The sequence below is a fragment of the Leopardus geoffroyi genome, chromosome A1 (genome assembly GCF_018350155.1).
Source record: "Leopardus geoffroyi isolate Oge1 chromosome A1, O.geoffroyi_Oge1_pat1.0, whole genome shotgun sequence".
Classification (NCBI taxonomy): domain Eukaryota; kingdom Metazoa; phylum Chordata; class Mammalia; order Carnivora; family Felidae; genus Leopardus; species Leopardus geoffroyi.
Genome location: NC_059326.1, coordinates 180,492,424 through 180,514,895, shown reverse-complemented (window position 1 = coordinate 180,514,895; position 22,472 = coordinate 180,492,424). Strand labels below are relative to the sequence as shown.

At 47.0% G+C, this 22,472-nt stretch overlaps 1 protein-coding gene across 4 annotated transcripts in view; it reads left to right on the top strand.

Moving 5' to 3' along the window:
• Positions 1 to 21,957, top strand: part of WWC1 (WW and C2 domain containing 1) — a 154,181-nt gene extending 132,224 nt beyond the window's left edge. For all 4 annotated transcript variants that reach the window (XM_045502262.1, XM_045502254.1, XM_045502280.1 and 1 more), the window contains 7 exons: positions 266 to 357; positions 6,549 to 6,663; positions 7,900 to 8,064; positions 13,499 to 13,591; positions 17,134 to 17,367; positions 20,114 to 20,235; positions 21,170 to 21,957. In XM_045502262.1, coding sequence (XP_045358218.1) covers positions 266 to 357; positions 6,549 to 6,663; positions 7,900 to 8,064; positions 13,499 to 13,591; positions 17,134 to 17,367; positions 20,114 to 20,235; positions 21,170 to 21,236 — 888 coding nt within the window. In that variant the 3' untranslated portion in view covers positions 21,237 to 21,957. The remainder of the gene's footprint in view (positions 1 to 265; positions 358 to 6,548; positions 6,664 to 7,899; positions 8,065 to 13,498; positions 13,592 to 17,133; positions 17,368 to 20,113; positions 20,236 to 21,169) is intronic.
• Positions 21,958 to 22,472: the final 515 nt, after the last annotated feature.

Genomic DNA, 22,472 nt, shown 5'->3' with positions numbered 1-22,472 from the left:
GCGAGAGACCTATATTTCTGCCTCACTCAACTCCTAAACTTGACTGTCTTCCAAAAGTCTGCCGGTGCATACAGGAGTTATTCTCAGGAGAACCGCAAATTAGATGAACTAAGTGCTGTATTTCCAGTTTATAAGTGACCTTGGGGCAAGACACATACCCACTCTGGACTTCAGTGTTAGTCTCAGTTCACGGGGAAGTTCACACTCTAAGCTGTGATTCTTGCAAGTAGTATGCAGATGAACCCTTGGGCCTTTGTCTCCACAGGATGCCGTGTCTGCTCTGTTGGAACAGACAGCAGTGGAGCTGGAGAAGAGGCAGGAGGGAAGGATCAACACACAGACCCTGGAAGACAGCTGGTAAGTGAGGGCTCACTTGGGCCTCAGGAACTGATCTGGCTTGGACCTGGATGCAGGAATGAGCTCCCCAAACTCCAAGGCAACCAAGAGATGTGTTCCCCTGGGAAGGCAGAGAACCTCTCTCCTCATGGGTTCTCTATAGGCAACAAGGCGGTACAGTTGACCCTTGAACAACGCAGGGGCTAGGGGCACTGAGCCATTGCATGGTCCAAAATCTACACAGAACTTTGACTCCCCCAAAACTTAACTACTAATAGTCTACTGTTGACCAGAAGTCTTACCAATAATATAAACAGTCCATTAATATAAACTTTGTATGTTGTATGTGTGACATACTGTATTCTTATAATAAACCAGAAAAAGGGAAATGTTAAGAAAATCAGAAGTAACTATTCAAAAAAAAAAAATCCACATATAAGTGGACTAGTGCAATTCACATCCATGTTGTTCCAAAATCAACTGTGTATAGCCTGGTATGATAGTTCCCAAAATTTCTTCTCAGTTTGTCATTTTGTGAGCTATAAATCACTCATGCTAGGTCACATATTAGTGCCTAACTTGACTCACATTTATGTTGGTAAAAAAAAAAAAATTATATTACTATAAATGGAAAGTAAATATCATCTGCCATAAATTGAAGATGTTTCAATAAGGAATTTCATTTGACTGCTAGGAACAGGGAGGAGAAATAATAGGCTTAAATAAGATAGTTTATTGCTTTGTTACTTAAAAAGAAGAATGGGAAGAAGCAATCCAAGCCTCATCTGTCAGCTCCATGGCATTACAGGGAACCCAGTGTCCTCCTCTATTTCTGCTTTGCTTTTCTTGCTGGGTGACTGCCATCACTGAGGCTTCTTTCTAGCTCAAAATGGCTGCTGAGTCACCAACCATCAGGCAAGCATCAGAAAAGAGGAAAGACAAAAGAATGTGCCTGTATGCCTTTTAACCAAGGAGCATTCCTCAAAGTCCCACCCAGCAGTTTCTGCTTGGTTCTCACTGGCTGAGCTTAGCCATTTGGCCTACCTAACTGCAAGGGATACAAAAATCAGGGTTCTGTTACTAAGAAAGTAGAAATGGATACTAGGGAGACCATGAGCCATGTCTGCCTCAGAAGGTAACTGGAAAACTTAAATGTAATGAAAATAAAGCAAGAGCATTAAAACCCACCTAGACGTATTGCTTGCTAAGGCTCCAGGCCTGAGGTCTTCTCTCTCCAGATATATTAGAGACATGCTTCCAGAGAGAGACTCCTCCTCGGTGTCCACAGAAGAACTGGAGACAGCTTTCTGTCTGTGTGGTTAAGTGCTTCTTAGTCTCTTGTATCCTGAAAGAAAAGTCTCAGTACACATTTAGGAAAAAATAGTATAGACCAGGATTCAAATCTTAGCTTCATGGTTTTTTGTGTAACCTTTGGCAAAGCACTTTTAACTTTTTCTTGCGGCGTGGCACAACACACAAAAGTTCCCCTAAGTGTACAGCTCAGTGAATTTTCAGAAACCAAACTACCCGTGTGACCAGCATCCGCATCAAGAGGCAGAGCATAACTGGCTCTCTGGAAGCCCAGTCTGGGCCGGTCGCTGCCCTCCACCACAAGGGCAGCCACTGTCAGGACAGTCATTCTAACCTTGGCCGAGCCTCGTCTGGAAAAGTGGGACGTCACACTGACTGAGTGGACTTACTGCAGACCACTAAAGGAAAAGCCACTGTAATGAAGATAAAGCACAAAGCTCATAGCGGACACCCAACAGATGGTAGAAATGATCATTCAGGAAATGAGAAGGAACGCCAGCTCCCAGCTAGGAAGGGAGAAGGCGAATCCCATCTCAGAAATGACCACAGCCTGTGAATTTGCCATTTGGGGGAAGTACAGTTGGGCTTAAGTGCACGTGCTCTGAATTCAGACAGATAGGGATTCTGAGTCTTACTCAACCAGCTTCCTGTGGGACCCTGGGTCTGGGTGAGGCCTGAACATCCGTAAGTTTTTAAAGCTCCCTGGGTGATCCTAATGTGCAGCCAGGGCCGAGAACCATGGCTTTAAACCTCCATTTCTGCCTCTGTGAAATACAGATTTAATGAGTGTCTACAACACATGGGGTATTTTGTAGACTCAATGGAATTATGCATGATAAGATAAGCACTTAGCACAGACTTTGTCCCATGGGAAGCACTCAGTAGCTCTTCTGCATTATTCTGTTACAGCCTCCAGTTATACATTTGGTCTCAGAAGGGGGTCAGCAAATGTTTTCTGGAAAGGTCCAGATAGTAAATGTCTGCTTTGTGGGCCCTGTGGATTCTGGTGCATCTATTCAGCCCTCCTGTTACAGCATCAAAGTATCTGTAGATGATACTTGCCATCATGTCCCCACCACTGAAGCTTTACTTATGGGCGCTGAAATTTGAATTTCGTGTAATTTTCACAGGTCATGAAATATCATTCTTTGTTTGTTTGTTTGTTTGTGTTTTTTAGCCATTTAAAAATATAAAAACCATTCACAGCTTGGGCTGTCCAAAACAGGCAGTAGGCTGGATATGGCCCACAGGCGCACTTCTCTTTTACTGTTTATTTCTCCGTGTGATAAAGGGTGGGGTACGGTCCCTGAATTTTTATATGTTCATTTGTTTGTTTTAGGGCTCTCTCTAAATTATCTCAGTTTCTCTCTTTCTCTCTTTCTCCCTCCCTGTGTCCCTTTCTTTCCCCCTCTTTCCTCTCTCTTTACATTCATTTCTACCTCCCCTTTCCTTCTCCCTCTCTCCTCTCCCTCTCTCTCTCTAACTCTCTGTGGCACACTGCTGTGCTAGGCTAGGCTGTGCAAAGGTCTGATGCCGGAAAGGCCCAGGACCTGTGTTCCAAAACCCTGGCACAAGATCAGTGGTTTCTGCCAAATTCCAAGCTTGTGGTGAGACTTTTCAAGCCATCCCCTAGCAACTGCCTTCTGTTCTCTATCCCTTTGTGGCCCCCTCTCTCCCCACCCCTGCCATTCAAACTTCCCTAGACACTGACTTACAAAGAGGACTGGGAATCCCAGAGCTGCTGTACTGGAGTAAATCCATCCACAGCACCCCCCCCCCCCAAGACTGGAGGCTTCTCTTAGTCCTGGAATGTTAACTAGGTTTGCTGTGCCTGCTCCACTCCAGAGTCATGTGTGGAGGTCCCCCAAAGACTGGCCCTCTGTGCTAATTTCCACTCCTTCTCTCTCAGCACCCAAGGGCCAGGGTACCATAGTTACTCCCTCCTTTTATTTTCTTAGGTTTCTTTAGTGCATATAATCACAAGACTGGATTTTTTTTTAAGATCCACAAGCAAAACAAAATTCTAAGAGTATTAGAAAATAAAAGAGAATATAATCACAATGCTAGGGTGAAAGTACTTGTATTTGCCTCCTTGAGAACTTGTGTGTGTTTGTCTAGGGCAGAGGTTGAGAAATAGCATTGCTGGGCCTCAGGGCATGTGTGCTTTATATTTTAATAGGCATTGCAGAATAGTTCTCAAATAAGATTGTACTAGCAAATGCTCCTACCAGCAGCGATTAAAAGGACCCTTAAGCTACACCCTCTCCAATACTCAATATAATCTAACTACAGTACTTAATCAAGAATACATACGTGTTTTATTTTAGAAGATACTGCTAAAGTGACTTCAGAGTGTAAATTGGCTGCTCTGATGTCTATTCCCTGCGGAGATATGCCTATTTTCCATGCCTTCACCAGCACTTGATATTATCTGATATCTATATATTTTGCCACTCTAAAGGGTGAAAAGATGTCTACTTTAATCATTTTTCTCTACAATTGAGTTTTTTTTTTTTTTCCTTTCCAGAAATGTTTAGATCAGGTTCCCAGTCAAAAAGAAAAGACTTCCGTAGTCATTAAGCACTTACAGTGGAGTTGGACAGCCTTGGATTGGAAACCTGGCTGTACCACTTCGTGGTCTGTGACATGAGACAAGGCCTGTCAACCTCCTGATCCTCAGCTTTTGAATCAGTAAAATGGAGACAATAATTGCTTTCAGTGTTGTTGTAAGGCCTTAGCATAGCACCTGGCGCTTAGTAAGCCTTCATTAAATGCTGGTCAATGTGGCATCTGCCATATTCCTAGGGAGGTGCTCTTTGTGTGTTCCCATGTTCAGTGGCCCTTTTATGTGTAGATCAAGATGCTGTGAAGCAAGGGTGGGAGAGCAAGGAGTCTCTGTTAGCACTGGTCCCCATCTAAGAACAGGGGAGGTTTTGGTCAAGCGACTGGGGCTGGAGATCCAAGATCTTTTCTCCCCATCAGGAAAATCCCAAGGGAGATTTTATTTTTGTCCACAGTCTCACTGAGCCAGCTGACTGGATGTCCAATTCTCTGCTTTTGGCTGGAATTCCTTTGACTCAGTATGGCAACTCTGTCTCCTGCTGGTCAGAAGCCTGGCAGTTATGTATGTCTTTGAGAAGTAAAAATGGGACTGAAGAAAAATTAGCAATTAACAAATGCAGTCCCTTTGCCACAAGAACTCCTCCCAACCCTGGAGTCTGAAGGGAAAGAATCATTGTGAAAGATATCACCAAAAATAAACTCTTTGCAACAAATGGTACCAGAACACCATTGGATATCCATATAGAATAAAACCTTTGAGCACCACATACAAAAATTAATCTGAAATGGATCATATAGTAAAACTATAAAACTACTAAAAGAAAATATAAAAGAAACTCTTTGTAACCTTGAGACAGGCAGCGATTTCTTAGGCAGGACAGAAGAAACACAAATCATAAAAGAAAAAAAAAACTTGCCAGGTTGGACTTTATCACTACCAAAGTTCTTTGGAAGATACTATTTAGAAAATGAAAAGGCATGCCACAGACTTGGAGCAAATATGTACGAAGAGTTCATATCCAGGAGATGTAATGAACTCAACCCAAGTTTTAAAGCAGGCCACATACTCTGACAGATACTTCACGAAGGAAAATATACGAATGGTCAGTAAATGCAGGAAAGTGCAAATTAAAACCACAATGAGATATGAACACACCCCCAGCAGAATGACTGAACTTCGAGACTGACAATAGCAAATAGAGATGAGGAACTGAAATTCTCATAATATTGTCGGTGGGAAAACCAGTTTGTCAGTTTCTTAAAGGGGTAAACCTATACTTACTGTATGACCCAGCTCTACTCCTCGGTATACATCTGTTACGGTCTGAATTGTGTCCCCACCCGCCCATCCAAATTCATATGCTGAAGCTCTGACCCTTGCTCATACCTCAGAATGTGACTGTAATGTAAAGATGGGGCCTTAAAAGAGATGAAGAAGTTAACATGAGGCCATCAAAATGTGGGTAGGTCCTAATCCGGTATGGCTGTTGTCCTTGTAAGAGGAGGAAATTTGGGCACAGAGAGACATCAGGGATGTGCACACAGAGGGAATACCACTTGAGGACATCAAGAAGGTGGTCATCTGCAAGCCAGAGAGAGAGGCATCAGAGGAAACCAAAGCTGTCCACATCTTGATCTTGGACTTATAGCCTTCAGAACTGTGAGAACTAATTTCTGTTCGTTAAGCCACCCAGTCTGTGGTATTGTGCTGTGGCAACCCCAGCAAACTAATACAATAGCCAAGAGAAGTGAAAACCTGTATCTACATAGAATTGTAGGTGAATGTCTTTAAGAAGCTTTATTCATAATTGCTAAGAAATGGAAGTCATTCAAGCGTTCATCACCTGATGAATGGCTATCTGAATTGCGATCTGTCCATCCTATTGGGAATGCTACTCTTCAATAAAAAGAAGTGAACAGACACCAACATAGTTCAGGGACAAAAGAGCACACACTATCTGATTCCATGTATGTGAAATGTTAGAAAACTCAGATTCAATCTGTAGTGACAGAAAGCTGATCAGTGGTGAGCTTGGTTGGGATGGGGACAGATTAAATAGGAAAGGGTACAAGAAACCTTTCGGGGTAATGGAATGTTCTGTATCTCAAGTGTGGCAATGACTACACAGGGGAATACATGGGTCAAAACTCATGAAACTGTACAGTGATAAGAATGCATTTTGCTGTATGTCAATTAGACCTCACTAATTTTTTTGGTTTGTTTAAATGTGTCCTCGGTTGTGAAAAGGCTTGGAAGCCCTGCCCTGGGTGCATTTAAAGACAGGTGAGCAGCTCAGAGTGGTCTCTGGGCAGGTAACCAAAGCTCTTTGTCATCACAGGAGGTACGAGGAGACCAGCGAGAACGAAGCAGCAGAGGAGGAAGAGGAGGAGGGAGAGGAGGATGTTTTCGCTGAGAAAGCCTTGCCGCATAGGGATGAGCGCCCAGCATTAAAGGTAGGCAGAGCCAGGGAGGCAGGAAGGGCTGTCTTGGAGAAATAGCCCTCAGTGCTTGAGTCTAGGCATTCCGAAAATGCTCCTCCATCATCAGGGGACAGGCCCTCAGGACAGGGTGACCTGCAGAAGGTTGCAGAGGAGTATCCTGCCTGTATTTGGGGTCATCTCTGACAGTGAACCACAGGAGGCTGGCTCTCCCCTCATCTCTCCTGCCCTCCACAGCTCCCCTGTTTCTCTGGACTGACCTGAAGCTTGGCAGCCAGATGAGTCTGGGTTCAGATGCTGGCTCTGCTACCCTCTTGCTGTGTAGTCTTAGGCAGGTGCCTTCATCCCTCTCCAGCCTTCATTTGCTCATCTCTAAAATGGAGACCATGATACTGACCTTGCAGACCAGCTCTGAGGTTTCAGAAGAATGTATTTCTTCATTTGGATCTGCCCAAAGTACACTAGGAAAAAGGAGTCCAGTCATTTTCCCCTCACCACCTCCTTTCCTGCTGCACTTAGGGTTACACACTATAACCAGCTTCACTCTCCATAGAGGTCTCTCTGTTTTTTCCACCGGCAGGAAATAGAGCACCCCATGGTGTGCAGGCAGGGTTGGAGTTGCAAGTTGTGCACTGCACAAAGGTACCTGGCCAAGAGGGGCTGGAGAAGAACTTAGGGCTGCCTTCCAACGGCTCCCCACCAAGAGGCCATAATTTCTCCAGCCAAAGCAGGCACCTTTTTCAAAATTCTAGAAAGCACTGTCTTGGCTAACAGGACCCTGCATTTAGATGTTGTCGTTTGTCTTTTGCCAGTAACTATGAAAGGATGGTAGAAAACCTGAACGCCGAGTTTAAAATAGGAGATTTGCAGGTTGCCTCCAAAATTCCAGGAAAGCACTTGGCTGCAGCAGGGGAGGCCTTGGATGTGGCTTTGTCAAAATGTGGTTGGCATATAAGTCCTGAGGGTATGAAGTTGAGGACATCCATCCATATACTGCTCACGTGAGCTCGTTTGGGGACTGAATGTGCTCCAGCCCACAGGAGTCATGGAGGAATAGGGGCCAGCACTTGGGGCCTTGGACACTGTCCTCGCTGGCAGGGCCAGGGCCTAGGAAGCCCCCAACTATGTCTGTGGGCCAATGTCCACATGACAGGAATGGGGATGGCTGGGGAGTCAACCCCATGAGTCTTGGGCTGGGTGGCCTATACACTGTGGATACAAGTGGCCTCAAAGCTCTGACTTCTTCTTCAGGTGGACAAAGAGACCAACACAGAGACCCCGGCCCCATCTCCCACAGTGGTGCGGCCCAAGGACCGACGGGTGGGCACACCATCCCCAGGGCCGTTTCTTCGAGGGAGCACCATTATCCGCTCTAAGACCTTCTCCCCAGGACCCCAAAGCCAGTATGTGTGCCGGGTAAGCAAATGTGTGGTACTGCCCTCCTCCCAGAGTACCTGCTTCCCATAGAGTGGTGAGTGTTTTCAGCCTCACAGAGTTCTGGGTGCAAGTTCTGGTTACCCTCACTTGGTCAGGTATCCTCAGGCAAGTTAATACCTTACCTCATGTGGAATTAATAGACTGACTTCAAAGGATTGTTTTAGGGACTGCACTAGAGAAAGCGTAGGAAAAGCTTGGTAACCAGTACGTGGCCAATTTTTAATAATTCCAACCAACTTTTCCCTCCTTGTTTACATCCTGCCCTTCCCTTCTACACGACTGCTTGCTGAGGTCAGACTGACCCCTCACCATCCCTCAGCTGGCATTTCTTCCCCACTCCCATGGCGATCTGGTGTGCAGCCCGAGGTTGCAAAAAGGCAACATGCCCATACCATTTAGTCACAAGTTTGGTTTTAATTGAACCTGTTGCCAACACTGAAAACTTAGGGAAGGCAATTAGAAATGAAACAAAAATGAAGACATTTAACATAAAATTCTAGTTTCTCTTGAAAAAAAATAAATAAATAAACTGTCTGGCACCATGGGCCACACATTGTCTCATGGCAACAGCTGGCTGGAGCTCAGCAGTGGGGCAGCTTCCCTTAGATGATTGGAGAAGAGCAGCTTTCAAGTTCCCTCTGGCCACCTGGCCCTCTTTACCTATTTTGGTTGCTAGCCTTCTCCTATAGGCTGCCCTGGAGTTCAGAAATCCTGCAGGAGGCTCTTTCCCTCACGCCTTTACCTGTCTATCTCATTAGTCTGCCCCTTGTAGGCCAGCCTCCATCTTTCATCCTGTAAGTGAAGGGTTTGAGCGCTTACCACGTCTCAGGGGTTCCCAACCTTCCTCAGGGATGGCACAGATATGACACATGCACACCTTACCTGAGTCCTGGGCTCAGTGGTATGTCAACATCCTTCCTTCCCCTCTGCACAGAGAACCAGCGAACAACTAGAAGCATAAGCAGAACCTTCCTTATCTAGTGTTCCAGTAAGTCATCACAGAAGGAAAGGCCCATGGAACCCGCCTGGATCAACCTGTCAATTAACCATCTATGTTATTTGGGAAGGGGAGGGGATATTGAGGGGCATTTTCTTCTTCCTTCTTTTTTTTTTTTTTTTAAGCTTATTTATTTATTTTGGGAGAGACAGAGTGTGAATGGGGGAGGGGCAGAGAAAGAAGGAGAATCCCAAGCAGGGTCCGCACTGTCAGCACAAAGCCTGATGTGGGATTCGAACTCACGAAACTGTGAGATCGTGACCTGAGCTGAGATCAAGAGCCTGACACTTAACTGATTGAGCCACCCAGGTGCCCCGAGGGATATTTTCGATGTCTGATATTCAGTATCCAAAGCCAGAATTATATTGGAGAAGCTAATTTTTTCATAATATGGCAGTGTAACCAACTTACTAGCTACTTGCCAGTTATTCCCCACGTCCCTCCTAGAAATAACAGAAACCCCTCCCTTCTGTGTCAAGCCTCTAGCTAATCGTTTGAGCTTGTCAGCATCTGCCCATTGGCTGCCTATCTTGAGAAAGGTACAGAGTTTCCTGAAGTCACTGAATGTAAGTTTGATGTTAGGGAATTCCTGAATCACAGCTGAAGAAGAGAAAAATCCCAACTCATGCTGCAAGTGTGAATAATTTGAAAGATTTAGAAAAGCCCTTAGGGTAATGGAGAACACCCTCTGGTTTTGGCAAAATTGCTGTTTTTGTGACTGTGCCCTGGAATTCAAACACAAAGTGAAGAATGTCACTTGACAGAAAAATCACACCAGAAGAAATGATTGATTCATTCTTTTTCATCAGAATTCGAACGCAGTTGTAATTTTGTCAAATGGAAGATAGAAGGTAAAAACTCTTGTAAAGTGTTTCTCTTTTCCAACTAAAGTCTCAAAGTTTTTTCCCCAGTACTTACTAGTAAGATTCTGGTCCCCTGTTTGGATGGACTCCCTTTCAGCAGCCCTTTCTCAGGACTGGCATCTTCACATAACAAGGAGTTCTGATCCTATTTATTAAGCATCTATAACACACCTAGCATGACGGTGGGCCCTTCCCATATTTCATTATCTGGACCAGTTTCCAACCCGGCAAGGCTGCAAATTAAGAAATTCCTAGGCAGCATGCATCACATGCAACAGATGGGAAGGGCCTTTCGTATGGCAACACCACAGTGGCATAAAGCAGAGAAGCAATTACCATTAATTTTTGTGGAAAACGTTTTTAGCCCTTCCAGACCTAAAAAATAACCTCTCTTAGGCTTTTCTGATGCCTTACGATGCATCCTGCTAAAAGATGCTCAGAATTAATGGAGATGCTCACAGACACAGTTCAAGGCTGTGGCAGCCTGATGCTGAGATGCTCGGTGTGGTCCTGGGGAAGGAGCTCAGAGGTGCCCCTGTCACATTCAGGGTGCCGCTGCCTCCATGAGGGCTCACTGCAAAAGAAACACTAGGTGTTGTTTTATCTTTTTGCCTTTTTCACGAAAGTAAAAATCCTCCTTCACATGTCTTTCAACTAGTGAAAACAGGCACCAATGTAGGTCTTTTGTAAAAGCAAAGTGGCGTAACATGCACTTTCAAAAAGCAAGGATGCCAGTATTTTTCCTTTTTGCTTTCTGACTGTCCCACTTCAGCCGCAGGTTGTCTCTTTCTTGTAAAATTTTACTGAAGGCTGCAAAAAGAGGCCAGTGGTACAACATCCTGAATTTTTCCCTATCACTTCCCTGAAAACCCTGATGGCATGAGGTCTGGTGACAACTTAACCCTCTGTTTTGAACCCACAAAATGAATATCACCACACTCCCCACAGGAAATACTGGGGTCTGTGCCCCAGCCTGCCCCCACTACACAGCCAGCTCCATGTTTTCCAGTCTGGCACTCTGGCACTCCACTTCCTACCGTCAAGTCCTGTGCCAATCAGGGTTCTTAATGGCAAACAGTGGAAACACACTGTGAGCAGTATATGCAGGAAAGAATTTCCTGGAAAAGAAACTGAGGAGCTCACATATTCATTGGAAGGTTGTAGAACCAGCCTCAGAAATCAGGCAGGAAGAGGGGCAGGCCAGACCACAGCTAAAATCATCCCACAAAACCAGTCTAGTGAGGATAATACCAGTGCTGCTGCCAGACGTGGCCCAGCTGGTCCCACTCCTGCCACAGGGTTCAATATCGATCCCTCCCCCTGAAAGTCCTGACCCTATAGGAGGCCAGGGAAGCTGTGGTTGCTGCTGCGGGCACCACTGCTCACCAGGGATGGCTTCTCCCTGAGATACTCCCAGAAAGGGCATGCTCATTGAACAAAAGCAAGTGGTCTGGTGAAATCTGAGAGGCACAGTAACAGCATTGGGTCCAGCTAGCCAGATTATGATTCAAAGCCTGGGCAGTTGCATGCAATGGACAGAGCCTAGTCCCACGCCTGCTTCTAGCTGCAAGTGAGACCGGGAAAGCAAGACTCTGGCGCTTCCAGCTTCCTTAGTGGAAGGTGGGCTTTGTCTCCCACTGTGAGTCAGAAGGTGGGGATTTCCCCACCCATGGAATGGAGTTGCAAATGCTAATAAGCACCATTTCCTTACAAAACAAACATTTTCTGTGTCATCTAATCTCAGCAACAACTCTGCAGGGCAAATCATGTTTACCCCATTTCACAGATGCAGAAACTGAGACTCAGAAAGTCAGAGTACTGTCCTCTGGGTCACACAGCTTATTAGGTGCAAATCCAGGGGTCTGACCCTAGAGCCCACAGCCCTTCTGTTACTCAGAGCTACCTCCCAAAGACTTCCCTTGCCCTCTCCCAGGGTACATAGGAATAGTTTACTTTGCTGGCCTGATGCCACACTTCTGCACACCAAGTGTCCTCTGCTGGGTATCTCCCTTCTTTGGTCATCAGCACAGCCTGTGTCATTTGGTTAGTTGCCCTGGATTGGTCCCCTGCTGAACTTGAAGTCCATGAGCATAGGGACAATGTGTTCCACTCCCTGCAGTTCTCCACGACCCGTGTATTTGACACTTGCACAGTCACCAGCAGTGTTGTCACATGTGTTGGTTGGCTCATCCTGACCTGATGAAACAGGCCTTCCAAAATTCTCATTCCTGAACTAGCTGCCCAGAACTGTCAATTATTTCACCTCTTTGTTCCTAGTGTCCCTAACCATTACATGGAAATAATAAAGCAACAGTATTCTCTACCATGTCTGAGAGTAAATGCAACCAAACATCTTCACATAAGGAAAAATTAAGGCTAAGGACCTAATGTAGTTTTCATCACTCTTTTCTAACATCATCTTTAGTCCCAGAACAACTATGACATAAGGATCAGTTGTCCTGATCGGTGTTTCTAGTTGGTATCACACCATTGGCCTGGAGCAGTGTGGGCCAAAGCCCCCTCCTGGTATGAAATCCAGCTAGTCCGTTTGTACAAATCCACCCCAGTCAAGATGGCCCACCCCTCCTTCTCTAGATCCTTTTTATCTCTGAGCCCTCCGTGCATCCTGGGGGCCAGGAGGGGACCCAGCCTTAGAGTCAGATTGACTGGAACTTGAACTCTTGTTCTGATGCTCCCCAGCCATATGGTTTGTAAAAGTGTCTTAATCTTCCCGGGCCTCAATTCCCTCCATTGGGATTGTTTGAGGATTAAATATAACTGTCCATAAAGCACATGGCATGTATTGTTACTGTTACTCTGTTTCTGGTTCTGTAAAGACTGCCTCCTGCAGTAGCTTTTGTCAGTTACATCCCTGGGGTTGCCCGTGTCCATGTGTGTCTGCACTGCAGGACTATTAATATCATTATCACTAGTACTTATCTGTAACCACAAAAGCAATGACACAAACACTCGGGAGAGGCCTGGGAAATGAGCAGACAGCTGCCTGCCAGAACAAACAGGCTCTGCGGCATCTGCCTGCGGCCATCCCACCACCTCGGAAATGTGACTTGAGAAAGAAGCCTGTGCCCTGCACATCCTGGGCTGTGCTGCCCTTCCAGCCTCCCTCTCCAGTCCTCCGCTGTCTGGGGCACTCTCAGTAGAAAAGCGTCTTTCCTGATCTCTGGCCGTGGAGGGGGAGTGTTAGCCCTCTGGGGAGAGTCCAGATAACTGAGTGATTGAAGGGAATCTGAGGAGGGCAGGAGCTCACAGAGCCGGTCTGCCCGGTCTTATCTCATATTTCATATTTTTCATGTATCTTGACAGCCGCTCCATTTGAGCCATCAAGGCGGGCTCTACAGGTGACAGGGAACAGTGGATGCGAACAGGCCTTGGTGTCGTAGGTCCGGGGGGCATGAGATGTTGGCGTCACACTGTCTGGTGTCAGCCCCACTGTGCTGCCAACCACACGGGAACCCCAACACCCTTCTGGCCCCAGCGTGCCTTCCAGATGTACTCTGGCCCCAATTAACTTCCCAGGACTTTTTTCCTGCAGCTGAACCGAAGTGACAGTGACAGCTCCACGCTGTCCAAGAAGCCACCTTTTGTTCGAAACTCCCTGGAGCGGCGCAGTGTCCGGATGAAGAGGGTAAGACAGTCACCTCAAAGCCGTTTGTACACCTGCTCCGCCATCATTCCCACCCCTCACGAGCACAACCCCCATTTCTGACCATTTCTTCTCAGCCACCAGTTTGAACAATGTTGCTTTTGCAAGCCTGATGGTGTTTACCAACTGTAAAGCCTGGGTAGGCACTGGGGAAGGTTCCAAACTGTAAATGTAACATTATTATGATGACAGATAGGTTAGATTCAGAGTATGGTACTTGGCCTTATCTTCCAGGGTAGAAATCAAAGTCATTAAGAGCTAACCAATTCAAAATCTCACAGTCACTGACGGAAGCCTGCCCCTTGCTCCACTCTGCTCAGCGTGACATCCAGCTGACCGAGCAAAGGTTCTGACAGCCCTCCCTGCTGGCAGAGAAGCCAGACACCTCCAAGCAGCAACCCAGAGCGGGGAGGTACAAATGGGTTTCTCTCGGTCCGGCTGGAAGAGCACTAGGGAGAGGCCACGAGCTGCCTTTGCAGAGAAGGTCCCACCTTGCCTGATGGAGGCTTGGCTCAGGGATGAGGACCGAGTGGTGTTAGGCAAAGGACTGGCTCCTGGTATGGACTTTGTTACCAGTCAGAGCTGTAGGGATGCAGACAGCCCTTCCCACCCTGGGCTTTCAGCACAGACTCTACAGCAGCTCTGGTGAGTTTGCAGAACCAGAAGAAGCAGGAGTTAGAATGTCAGAAAGACAAGCAGAGGGTGCAAAGCAAAAAGAACATGCAGGGAGAGAGTACCAGCAGCACCAAGCACAGGAAGTTCCTGCGGACTTGCTGCAGACAGAGGAGTCAGGAATAGGACCTTTGTCTATCATCACAGCCCCCCAAGGCTCCAGAAAGAACTAGAGAGCACAGGAGAAAGAAGGCCACAGGGAAGGGCAAAAGTGTTGGTGGCAGGGGCCTGTGGACATGGCTTCAGGTGACAGGGATGACCTACCACCCATCTGGGGCCCCCCTCCTCCAGCCCTGTCTGGTGCTGCAGGGTCTCTGGAGCAGCAAGAGTCCTCTAAGGAGGTTCCTGATAGTGCACATTTCCCAGGCCACACTCCCAGACAGTCTCATTCGGTAGCTGGGGTGGGGTCCTGGAAACTGCATTTTGATAAGGCAGGTGTTCCATGATCCACACCTGGAGAAAGGCCTCCATGGAAGCTCCTACCTGCTCCCCCTGTGGTTCCTACAACTCCGTGTCAAGACAGGCCTGCACAATTTCCCCCTCTTCACCTCTTTCTCCCTTAGCCAATGGGAAGACTTCCTGACAGAACCCTTGCTGGATCTGAGCCCACGTTTCCTTCAGATCCTAACTCTGTTCTGAGAGGCAGGAGAGTCCCGAGGCTGGGCCAGGGCCCTTGGGTCCTGCAATCCTTCTTCCCCTTGCTGCCTGAGCTCTGTCTCTCTCTCTGCTTCGGCCTGTTCAGGCAGGTTTCCAAGGCTGGACATCAGTCAGAACAAAACAAAAGAGCCTCATGAGTTACTCTGAGAACTTGAGTCACACAGATCACTCAACTGAATTTCCTGACCCTGCTCCTTTATGAGCACAGACTAGACGATGGTCTCCCTCAAAGGGTATTATAGAACTTGAACTTGTGCACTGAGCTGTTTCACGGTCCCAAAAGTATGCTTGCCAGCCTTAAATGAGGATGGCTCAGCTCTGGCAGTAATGTCTTCTGTGCCATCTCTCAGATCAATCTGTTAGTTATTATGTTTGGTTTCTGTTGCATAACACATCGCAGCAAACTTAGCAGCTTAAAACGATACAAATTCAGGATCTCAGTTTCCACAGGTCAGGAATTCAGGCACAGATAGCCGGATTCTCTGCTCAGCATCTCATCAGGCTAAAATCTAGGTGTTGGCTGACTACATCCTCATCTGGAGTTTGAGTAGGGAAAGATTCACTTCCAGGCTCCCCCGGGACATTGGCAGAATCCCTTGTCTTTTCTTGCTAGATGCAGGAAATGGATGAAAAAGTCATCCTCACGTCCTTGCCATGTGGCCCTTTTCACAACACACATTGCTTCTTCAAGGCCGGCAGGAGATCTCTTTCCAGAAAGGGCCCAGTGTGCCTCAGTGGATGAGGTCAGGCCCACCAGGAAAGTCACCCCTTAATCATGGGAGTTCTATCCCATGGTATTCACAAGTGCCCCCAGCCCTGAACTGAAGAGGCGGCATTATACAGGGAGGGTGTGCCTGAGGTAGGGGGTGGTGTTGGTGGTGGGAACCTTGGGGCTGGCTTAGAATTCTGCCTCCCTCAGTCAGCCATTTTTAAATCATTATTGTTTTGTGATGAGAGAAGGAGAAGAAACGGTTGTATTACTGGGGATCTTGTCCATACAGATAACTGTATCTGTATGGGTATAAGAAGAACTCAGCTCAAATTTAGCTGGAGAGTGCAAAGGAGAATTCACTGGCTCATTAGTGGAAAACCCCAGGATGCTGGACCTGCAGGCATGAATTGATCCTTTGTTGAGACAGTGTCCTCAAGCCCCAGTCCCCCTCTCATGGCACTGCTCCCCCCAGATAGCTTAATTCTTTTTTTTTAATGTTTATTTATTATTTTTGAGAGACAGTGCAAGCGGAGGAAAGGCGGAGAGAAAGGGGGACAGAGTATCCGAAGCGGGCTCTGTGCTGACTGCAGCGAGTTCGACGTGGAGCTCGAACTCACAAACCACGAGATCATGACCTGAGCTGAAGTCAGACACTCAAACAACTGAGCCACCTAGGCACCCCTAGCTTAATTCTTAAAAAGGGTCACACCGTATGGTAGGAAAGATGGCCACAATCAGTTCCAGGTTGATATCTTGTTGGCTTAACAAACTGTGTGTAAAGGATGCTCTTTTTTTCCATGGCTTTTTTTTTTTTTTTTTTTTAAGCAAAAGTGCCGGTACTGGAGGTTATTGGCCAGGCTTAGATAACATACTCACCCCTGAAACAGTCACTGAGGTTCTCACTGCCAAGTTTCGGGTCACATTCCTGTCCCTGAAGTCCCGTATGAACCACCATGTAGGTTGAATGTGAAGTAGGAGTGGATCCCCAAGGGAAGATGAGGGTGCTGTTACTGCAAGGGGAAGCAAGTGCTGGACAAGCAGAACCAACACTCATCCGTTAGGGGAACATAAAGTTGAGAAGACCTAATGTCTGCCCTCAAGGGAGCTCAGACCTTCACTGAGGAAGAAACAACTTCAGAGCAGGATAATGACAAAAATCCAGGAGCCAAGTGTGAATCAGGGCACTGAGAGCAGGGCAATCGGGCAGTGTGGAGGGTGAGCAGGTGGTTCTGGAGCCACCTGCCTGGGGAAGAATCTCAGCTCTACCTCCCAGCACCATGCCTGGGACATACAGGTGCTCAACAGATAAGCTGTGGGAGTGGGAGAAATCGACAGGCTCTGGGGGAGGGCGAGCCCCATTTTTGAAGGAGTGGAAGCCTGCGGTTGAACACAAAAGGGTATTTGAGGGTCAGGGGAGCAGTTTGTAGGGGCTCACTGAACCCAGCTCTCTAATAACCAGTCAGAGCTATGCCTACCCCTGCAGCCTTCATCCGTCAAATCCTTGCGAGCTGAGCGCCTGATCCGCACATCACTGGACCTTGAGCTAGACCTGCAGGCGACCAGGACCTGGCACAGCCAGCTGACTCAGGAGATCTCAGTGCTGAAGGAGCTCAAGGAGCAGCTTGAACAAGCCAAGAGCCATGGGGAGAAGGAGTTGCCACAGTGGTTGCGTGAGGACGAGCGCTTCCGTCTGCTGCTGAGGATGCTGGAGAAGCGGGTAAGGGCTGTGCAAGAGGCAAGGGAGATGGCTCCCTCTGCCCTGGGGACCATCTGCTGCTGCAGGGGAGGGAGACCAGAGCTTTGGATAGCTCCTACAATCCTGTGACCCACTGAGAGTTTTCCCAGGGCCCCCCATGTCCATCAGCAAAGGGACCAAGGAATCCCTTTGCCCAGTAAACTTTATTAACTCTTGATCTGGGTACCAGACCCTTTTGCTGTATTTCCCTGTTTATGTGTGCAAGGCCTTATTATTCACATGTATATTCATCAAACATCGGGTATCTAATCTGCGCTGGGACACACACTTTAATAGAGTAAATACAAAATGCTGACCTGCCCCAGTGTCTGCCCAGTGTGGTCCCACAGAGTGGGTATCTCCAAAGATACAAGTTTGCATGTGGAAGAAGTCCCTCATAGCATGAGAACTCCCCATGGCCACTGCTCTGGGTCACCACCTAGAGGGGAGGAGGGCAGGGGAAATGCCAGTAGAGAAAAGGCACGGGCATCTAGATGCTGTCTCTCAGCAACACAGGAGGACTTTCCAGTTCAGAGAGCTCCAAAGCAGCAGTGGCTTAGGGTCTTTTATAACCCTGGGCTTTATCTTATCAATGGCTAGCAGAGGGTACAGCTTCATGGGGTATGTACAGCTGGCAGTTTCTAAATGGCTAAAAAAAAATCTGAGCTACATTTAAAGCAGTTGGTGGGGGTGGCTCAGCCAGTTAAGCATCTGTTGATTTCAGCTCAGGGTTGTGGGCTCGAGCCTTGTGTTGAGCTCTGTGCTGGGCGTGAAGCCTGCTTGGAATTCTCTCTCCCTCTTCCTCTGCCCTTCCCTGGCACGTGTGCTCGCTCTCTCTCTCTCTCTCTCTCTCTCTTTCTTTCTCTCTCTCTCTCTCTTTCTCTCTGTCTCTGTCTCTGTCTCTGTCTCTCTTTCAAATAAATAAACAAATAAATAAAGCAATTGGATGCATAAAACTTGACTTTGACACCAGTGGGCTCGTAAGCTGACAGGTCCCAGCCTGTCATGAAGAAGTAACAACATATGGTCAATACACAGAGTCCATTTTCAACTCATTTATATACTATCTGCCACTCCTGGACTGTCACCCATGGCAGGCATGACCTTTGCTAGTTTTCTCTGCTCACAGCCGAACCGTGCAAAAAGCACCTTACAGAGGATACTTGCCTGGATTGTTGGGAGAGCCATTAGCTGAAGCCTCAGCTCTTAATACAGGTGATAATGCCTTAGAGTAGGAAAGTGGTGGTGAGCTTCTAAAGTCTGGACTGGCCTGAGGACTTCAAATTGACTCTGGTAATTCAGAAGTTCCAGAAACATTGGGGCACCTGGGTGGCTCAGTCGGTTAAGCATCCAACTTCGGCTCAAGTCATAATCTCATGGTCCATGTGTTCAAGCCCCACATCAGGCTCTGTGCTGACAGCTTGGAGCCTGGAGCCTGCTTCAGATTCTCTCTCTCTCTCTCTCTCTCTTTTTCTCTTTCTCTCTGCCCCTACCCCACTTGTGCTCTTTTTCTCTCTCTCTCAAAAGTAAACATTAAAAAAAAATTTTTTTAAGTTCCAGAAATGTTTATTTCTAATTTATCACTCATACCCTGTATACTTATAATAGGGTTATAATAAAAGCATTACAGGAAAATATAAAGTTAGAGAACATTTTATTTTTTTTTTTTTCAACATTTATTTATTTTTGGGACAGAGAGAGACAGAGCATGAACGGGGGAGGGGCAGAGAGAGAGGGAGACACAGAATCGGAAACAGGCTCCAGGCTCTGAGCCATCAGCCCAGAGCCCGACGCGGGGCTCGAACTCACGGTCCGCGAGATCGTGACCTGGCTGAAGTCGGACGCTTAACCGACTGCGCCACCCAGGCGCCCCAAAGTTAGAGAACATTTTAAAGGAGAGAAGGAAATAAACATATCCCTAACTTAATTGTAGTGGTCTATTACATTTATCTTTGAGGTTCCTGGTTGGCAAGGCAAAAAAAAAAAAAAAGAAGAAGAAGAAGAAAACAAGTACATATGTGCCCTGTGTGCCCTGCCTTAAGAAAATACCAGTTAAGAAAACTTGGCCTTTCAATAGCAAAAGAATAGTACATCCATGACTGACTGATAATGACCTTCTACTAAAGAAACATTTAGATGATGGCTTCATTGACCAAAATTCCATCATCAAGCAGTGTTTTCAAGTATGTGGTACGTGGATACTTCAGGGCTCTTTGTGGTTTGTTCTCAAAAGTGCTTCTGTAGGTTTGCCTTAGGAAGAAGGGGTGCAATGTTCCCAAAGACCTTGGGCACAGCTGCATGATTGGAATTGTGTTTCCACCACTTCTTAGGTGTTTGACATTAAAGAAATGTCTTAACATGCCCAAACCTCAGTTTCCTCATCTGTAACGTAGAAGTAAGTATCATAGTTACCTTTCTAGGTGACCCTGAGGATTAGAAAGGTAGCACACATTTCACTAGGCAGCACGCATCTCCATACCACACGGGTATTCAGCTCCCTGGCCCCCAAAACCTGTCCACCCTGGCAGACTGTGGGATCACTTCTCACCTTCGTGAGCAGAAGTTCCTGGTGGAACAGAAACAGTGAGTGTGTCTGTTCTTCGATCCTCAGACCTCTTGACTATAGTAGACCCCTCATTTGTGCTAGAAAGTGTTCTCTGGCTGACCCCTTTCTAGAGGCCCTAAGGACCCTGTGCCACCTCACAGCCCTGCTTGCTTTGCCCTACAGATGGACCGAGCAGAGCACAAGGGTGAGCTTCAGACAGACAAGATGATGCGGGCAGCTGCCAAGGATGTGCACAGGCTTCGGGGCCAGAGCTGTAAGGAGCCCCCAGAAGTGCAGTCTTTCAGGTATGCAGGTGGGCCCCACCCTTTCACACCCAGCCTACCTGGCCTCCGTCTCACTGGCCGCCGTCCCAAGCCCCCTCCGCTGGCAGAGCACTAGCTCTCCCTGTGACAGATGCACATGCTCTGCCGAGCCATCCCTGGCACTCTGTGGGCTCCACAGTGCTTTCCCTCAGCTGTCTTTATCAGTCCCCACACAACTCGAGCTAATTTGTTAGCTCCTCTTGTTTAATGAATGAGCCACCTGCTCTGGCCTTTCCTCTTAGCATTTCCATCACCAGTCATTATGGAGGATTGGCTGAAATGATACATAAGCCTGGGGTGACGGATGCTCGCCTGGCCTCCCTGGCTCTGCCTGCTGCCTGCCAGGGTCTCAGGGAGGCATCTTCTTGCCTGGATCCAGCCAGATCACGGGAGGGCCCCAAATGCCACTTGGCCGGGACCTCCCATTCACAGAGGGCCTTGCATTTAGACTCATGATATCTCTCAGGTAAGGCACTCATGGTTGTGTATGTGCTGCTAAAAAAAAAAAAAAAAAAGCCTTTCTGGTGTAGAACCATTTTAAATATACTGTCATTTGCGTAATTGTATTTGGACATCTCTTACTTTGTAAGCAACTGGGAATCTAAGACAAACAACACTACAAATGACCCAGGGGCCCTTTTAAACTCAGAGAGGCCTATGACTTGAATTGAAGGTGGCTGGTCCTGCCAATGTCCCTCAATGAGAGGTTCCCAACCAGGGATGACGTGGGCACCACAGGGACCTTTGGTAACATCTGGGGACATTTTTGGTTGTCACAACTGGAAGGGGGTGGGGGGAGCTGATGCTGACACACGGTGCCAGGGATGCTGTTAAACATCCTGCAGTGCACAAGGCAGCCCTACAACAAAGAATGATCCTGACCATAATATGTCTAAAGGGCTGGCCTCTTTTGCAGGGAGAAGATGGCATTTTTTACCCAGCCTCGGATGAATATCCCGACCCTCTCTGCAGACGATGTCTAATCGCCAGAAAAGTATTTCCTTTGTTCCACTGACCACGCTGTGAACATAGACTGTGGCTAAAGTTATTTATGTGGTGTTATATGAAGGTACTGGGTCACAAGCCCTCTAGCGCTCTTGTCGGTGTGAAGACGAACAGATTTTTTTTTTTTTTTTTTTTTTAGTTTCGGTTCTATTATTAAAAAAAAAAAGCAACAACAACAAAAAACCAGCATTAAAATGACAAGATTGTATAGTTTGTATATTTAGGAATGTATTTTTGAGAAAGAAAATTTAAATGAACTACAGCAGTGTTAAGTTGCTGCTCTTCTTAAAATAAAATTGTTTAGAATTTTTTTTTTCCTTTTTTTGTACAGCTCTACCTTCTAGAGGTTTCACTGCAATAAGAAGTAATGTTTCAGGGACGGTAATCCTAAAAGGACGTCCTGTAGGTGTCACAGCACAGCTGACCTTTCCTACTTAACATATTTTGTACAATATTAAAAAAAAAAAAAATGCCAGGAACCATTGGGGGAATTCTGAGGTGCATTTGCAAGTCTTTATGAGCTGTGATGTGTTTTGATGTGGCCGCCTGACATGGAGCAGGCAGCAAGGAGCTGGCTGGCCACACGCCTGCCCCCGCCAGTCTCAGACGCCCAGTGAAACCACTGAAGTGAGTGAGGGAGGGCTATGGAAAGCTCCTTTCAGTTTTATCTCCATCAATAAAGTGGCCTTTCTGAACGAATTTTCTCTCTCTCTCTTTTCTCTCCCTCCCCTCACTGCATCTGTGTTTCCCTAATTTTTGACCTGCCCCTTCCTAACCATTTCCTCCCTGCCCATCCCCCTGTGCAGGAGACGGTTTTTCTTGGTTTTTCTTTTGCCAGAACCACCACTCATTCTATCATTAGATTAAAAGGACTGCTCAGCCAGGGCTGTTGCAGATAATGGGACATCAGCCTTTAACAGACAAGTAGCCAATCCCCTCTTCCTTTTTCTGACATTATCCTGTGCAACCTTCCTCCAGGTACATTGCACTACCAACCACATCAGAATCACTTTGGGCAGCTTGTTAAAAATACAGATGCCTGAACCCCATCCCAGACCCACTGGCCCACCACCCTTTCTCAACTGGGATGGGCCCAGAGACCTTCTTTTATCCATGGTCATATGCACACCAAAGTTTGAGGGACCTACCCATAAATGTGAATGAAGCTCAGGCAGAGACAGAGGCAAAATGGTGTGGCCCTGAATCCCATGAGA